Source organism: Poecilia reticulata, linkage group LG1, assembly GCF_000633615.1.
Source record: "Poecilia reticulata strain Guanapo linkage group LG1, Guppy_female_1.0+MT, whole genome shotgun sequence".
NCBI classification, from domain to species: Eukaryota; Metazoa; Chordata; class Actinopteri; order Cyprinodontiformes; family Poeciliidae; genus Poecilia; species Poecilia reticulata.
In genome coordinates, this window is record NC_024331.1 from 12,889,250 (window position 1) to 12,894,601 (window position 5,352).

Sequence of the window (5,352 nt, forward strand, 5' to 3'; positions counted from 1 at the left end):
CATTTTATTTTATTTTTTTGTTTTTTGATTCATGAACTCTGACCTTAGTTACGGTTAGTGAAGCCCTCGATGCTTTAAATGTTGTCTCTTTCGTAACCTCCTAAATGAGATGACATTTTGTGTCATCAAGTTAGACGAGCCACTCTGGAGAAAATTCACCACTTTTACGCGTCTCCCAAAGCCTCGGCTTTGTGACCAGTTCCGGACTGATAGACGTCATGGATTTTCTTCCATCTGTTTTGAATTTCTGATCTGAAGTGAAACTGAACTGACGTGCTGCTTTTTGGATCTTCTTTTGAAGCCAATTTCATGTTGTCAGATAGGTTCTATGGCAATGAATCCCAGCACACAGCAGTTTTGCGCATATTAAAAAAAACAACAACTTCATTACAGAGAGGGAAATGATATGGATAAAGCAATGATGCATTGTTTGGAGCGTGTGTGCCCAGGATGTCACTTTAATTTTTTATTTGGCGATTTTGCCTGGTTATATGGCTGCTCTCTAAACACCATCCCGAAGTTTTCCKGGACCGTGTGACGCATGAACGCCGGATGTTTCCAGCTGGCATTAATTAGTGAGTGGGTCCACCCCGCCTTTATAAAGGAGACGCGCCCACCGCCGCGCTCTGTGTCCACGCAGGCGAAGATGAGCTACGGATCTGATGTGTTCTCCTCCTCCTCCTCCTACAGGAGGATCTTCGGGGATTCTCCCCGTTTCTCCTCCTCTCCGTCGCGCGTGTCCTCCCGCGGAGGAGGCTACCGCTCCTCCTCCCTGTCCCGCACCAGCATCTCCTCCGTGGGCTCCTACAGCAGAAAGTCGACTCGCTCCTTCTCCGCTCCGCTGGAGGCCTTCGACCTGACCCAGAGCAGCATCCTCAACAATGAGTTCAAGATCATCCGCACCAACGAGAAGGAGCAAATGCAGGGTCTCAATGACCGCTTTGCCATGTTCATCGAGAAGGTGCGCAACTTGGAGCAGCACAACAAAGTGCTGGAGACCGAGCTGGTGGCGCTGCGCCAGCGGCAGGCAGAGCCATCCCGCCTGGCGGAGCTCTACCAGCAGGAGATCCGAGAGCTGCGCTCCCAGCTGGAGGAGCTGAACGGAGAGAAGTCCCAGCTGGTGATAGAGAGGGACAGCATCGACGACGACCTGCAGAAACTCAGGGGGAAGTACGAGGAGGAGTTCCGCGCCCGGGAGGAGGCGGAGGCCACCCTCAAGGCGTTCAAGAAGGACGTGGACGACGCCACCATGGTGCGCCTGGACCTGGAGAAGAAAATCGAGTCCCTCCTGGACGAGATCAACTTCCTGCGGAAGGTGCACGAGGAGGAGGTGGCCGAGCTGACGGACATGATCCAGGCCGCGCAGGTGTCCGTGGAGATGGAGGTGGCCAAGCCGGACCTCACCTCCGCCCTCAAGGAGATCCGCAGCCAGTACGAGTCCATGGCGTCCAAGAACCTGCAGTCGGCCGAGGAGTGGTACAAGAGCAAGTTCGCCGACCTGACGGAGCAGGCCAGCCGGAGCACCGACGCCATCCGAGCCAGCAGGGAGGAGGCGAACGAGTTCCGGAGGCAGCTGCAGTCCAAGACCATCGAGATAGAGAGCCTGAGGGGGACCACCGAGTCTCTGGAGAAGCAGCTGCGGGAGATGGAGGACAGGCACAGCATGGAGATCAACAGCTACCAGGTAACTCCAGCTTATTTATGTAAGTGTTTGTTTATTAACGCAAGAGTCTAGATGAAAATGGACGAACGGGTTTCATCTGAGTGATCAGTTACATATTTATAGAACAGAGTAGGAATATTCTGTATTGTCTCACAATGGGGACMTTTCTGTGCAGCAGCAGCAAAGCAGCAGGCAGTGACAGCAAATAGACGCACAAGAAGAGAAAATAAACGTTAAGAACAGAATTACTAAAATAAACAAACTAAAAAAAAGAATGAAAACCGAATAAAAGAAAAGCCACAATGATTAAAACTACTTTAAAAAGAATATATATTTTCAGTATTTTTTCTCTGCTAATTTGTTAGATTATTATTATTATTTTTTATTCCAGTTGTATTTATTTATYGAGCATTTGCATTGTTTTTCCTGTGGAGAACCATAAAAGTCGCGGTGCGGATGAGCTGCAGTTGCTCTGTCCTTGGTGCTGAAACACTCCCCAGAGAGAAACACACTCCCCTGCATCCGACAACGCCCACTGAATACACACCATCTACCCGAATTTACAGTCATTTCAATCACTCCTATCAGTTTTCATCAGAAATATAAACTAAAAAAGAGGGAAAAAAATCCTCAAATGTTTCAGAATATGTCAGAAATATAARACATTTATTTATTTAACCAAGAAAAGTATATGGAACAACACAATTGGCATACAAAGGAATACCCGTCCCTGCTTTAGAGTCAAAGTATTGCGGTTGCAAATTATTATTAACCCAGAGCTCTGATCTATTAATCCTGCTTAGGAAAGCATGGCAGAGCTGGAAAATGAGCTGAGGACCACCAAGAGTGAGATGGCTCGACATCTGAGGGAATACCAGGACCTGCTGAATGTCAAGATGGCTCTGGATATAGAAATCGCTGCATACAGGTATGATCGGTCACGCTGGCACCTCACAGAAAACGAAACACACGATTCTTCTTCACGGCTTAGTGCTTCATTGTGTGTTGTCTCTAAACCCTGCTGTCTGCGTGTCTCCCTCTCTGCAGGAAACTCCTGGAAGGGGAGGAGACCCGCATCGGAACAGGCATCGCCTACCCCAACCCCTCTATAAGCGCCGGTGTCGGGCAGGGCTACAGCTACCAGACCCGCATCTACTCCAGCTCTGGCAAGACCTCCAAGAAGGAGGGCAAGGAGGAGGAGCAGCAGCCGCAGAGCAAGCCCACCGGGAAGGTGTCCCAGCGCGAAGTCTACGAGGAGACCGTGGTGACAACCAAGAAGATGGAAAAGCAGCAAGAAGACATCCCTACCAATCAGAAAAACTAGAAACCTCCTCTAAGCCTGGGTCTGAAACCACTAAACCTTCGCTCTGTCCCGCGCAAACACACGCCTCTTTTCGTCTCCCGTCTGTTTATTCTTATTCARATCCGTCATAACTCCACAGAAGCAATCACTTTATTGCGACAAAAGTCATGGCTGAACAAGCGCAGGCACTTTGGTAGCAGTCTTCATCACCAGTCATCTTGTAGGAGAGACACAGTGAGCAAATTTTTACCTCAAGCTGTGATGTAATCTCAACACATATTGAGGGATATGCATTTGTCTGTTAGGATGCACAATAACACACACACACACACACACACACACACACACACACACACACACACACACACACACACACACACACACACACACACACACACACAAAAGAAATAGGTTGGAAACATTTCAGCTGGTGTTGTGCTTTTATCACTGACAATTTCAGGAAGAAACCTTACATAGCAAAACGGTCCAACATCATATAAACCCATGGCTTCTAGTTGAGCTATTCTGTTTTCTTCTAATACCAGTAGACGACCAGAGAAAGGGGCGATGATTTCCTTTTAATTCATCAACAATGTTCCTATGTCACAGCGTTGCTATTTTAATGAAGCTGAGACTTGAAGCGAGCAGTTTCTGAAAATGTATTACTTGAGCTTTATTTGCATGTGGTGTGCCACGCTTGGCTGATTGTTCATCTCATTCGACTTGGCGTCGTTTGAGCATGAAAGGTAAGCACCGCTTTCATCGTCCTTAAGATGCACCTCTAGGCCTCCGATCTCGGCCGATAATGTGAATATACCGAAAAGGGTCGTCTTTGAAAGCACTTGAGTAGAAATGAATCGCCTAAGCTTGGAATGAGTAACTATTTGCACAATGTTCTACCGAGGATGCAAGGGGAGAATACATTTTTACAAACATGAATCCAATTTGTAACTGATATAAAACGAATGAATAGTGTTTTTTCAGTCTGGTTGAGTATATACTTGGGATCATACATTATACTTCAGCACAAAAACGCATGAGATTCTGTTTGTTTCATGTCTCTGGGTGTGATTTATCATATACACAGATAGTTTAAGACCCATGCTCCGTGAACCCCACAATCACATCGATGAAACCCGAAGACCCCGCGGAGCTAAACGAAAACCTGCTGGATCACAGAAACAACTCGACCTCGCTTCTTAATAACTGTGGCCATGACTGGATCAAATGTCTGTTGTAGAAACTACTTCACTCTTAGAGTAACTATAGGACTTGTAGCTTATTTACTTTTTATTAATTCCTGCTTGTGCACTGCCTCACTCCAGGTCGCGGCGGTCAACGCCGTGATGAACTGCACTCACTTCTTCACAAGTAGAAGCAAAGAAACTGCTGATTGTACAGCTAGCTGCTCTGGTTTTTGGTTGTGTTTACCTGAAGCTTGTGACGAGTATCTTAGTACTGTATACATGTGCTTCTTGCACAGTGGCCTAACATGACCGGAACAGGGGGGGGCGACAGACCTCGACGTCAGGGCGTTTTGGTTTTATTGAACGCCGTCGCCGTTTACGTAATGCGCGCTTTGACAATGGATGAACGGCTCATGGTTGCAAAGCCTTACACTAAAAACCAAAAAAGAAARAAAAACAACAACAAACAAATGTCACCACAACTGCGGCACTGCCAAACTTTTCTAAATGCACATTTTTCTCAAAAGGAAAAAAACAAAAACAAAACCAGTACAATATGTCACCAATCCATACTCAGCTGTCAATATTGAACTATATTGTAGAAGAAATACTGTAGAATGTGAAACGCCTTAAARCACCAGCAGCTTCTGGTTCCATGTTCAGTGTGTATATTTCAGTCAAGCGGGGTGTTTTCATCTTCCGTCGTATCTTCAGTAGTGTTTATTAGAGTTACCATTACTTCTAAAGCATAGGGATTGAATGTAGTTGACATGCTTTTCTCTTTACCGTGACTACTATATATGTATTGCCATATGACACCATATCAATAAAGACTTGACCTGACCAAGGCTGCATATGGTTTCATTGTGTCTCTGACTGTGTGCTGGACAATCTAAACATTTTGAGCATATTTTTTAATTTTTATGCTTTAAATAACCGTTTTGCATCTTTATATTCTTTAATCATTGATATCCTCAAAGTAATGAACACTTGTATTTTAAAAAACAGCTGAGATGATTTAACCCTTCCATGCGGTCACTACAGTGGACAGCTGTCTAAAAGCCATTTTCTTGTGCTTCTTGTGGATTTTTATGTTATAAATGCACACAGGCCACTGAAGTGGACACTAATGCATCATAAAATACACCATCAACTACTGGCCATCAGCTGCAAATGCAAGAAATTATTTTTGTAAAATC

At 45.6% G+C, this 5,352-nt stretch overlaps 1 protein-coding gene across 1 annotated transcript; it reads left to right on the forward strand.

The window, feature by feature from the left end:
• Positions 1–492: 492 nt before the first annotated feature.
• On the forward strand, positions 493–4,996 carry inab (internexin neuronal intermediate filament protein, alpha b). The gene is made up of 3 exons (XM_008409610.2): positions 493–1,684; positions 2,467–2,591; positions 2,711–4,996. The coding sequence occupies exons 1-3, from the start codon at positions 542–544 to the stop codon at positions 2,985–2,987; spliced, it is 1,545 nt and encodes a 514-aa protein (XP_008407832.1). The 5' UTR covers positions 493–541; the 3' UTR covers positions 2,988–4,996.
• Positions 4,997–5,352: the final 356 nt, after the last annotated feature.

Bases quoted from the DNA above. Each gene is read 5' to 3' on its own strand.
- inab (XM_008409610.2), top strand. From the start codon at position 542: ATGAACGCCGGATGTTTCCAGCTGGCATTAATTAGTGAGTGGGTCCAC. The intron at 1,685-2,466 runs GTAACTCCAGCT...AATCCTGCTTAG, and splicing joins TGGAGATCAACAGCTACCAG to GAAAGCATGGCAGAGCTGGA. The intron at 2,592-2,710 runs GTATGATCGGTC...CCCTCTCTGCAG, and splicing joins ATAGAAATCGCTGCATACAG to GAAACTCCTGGAAGGGGAGG.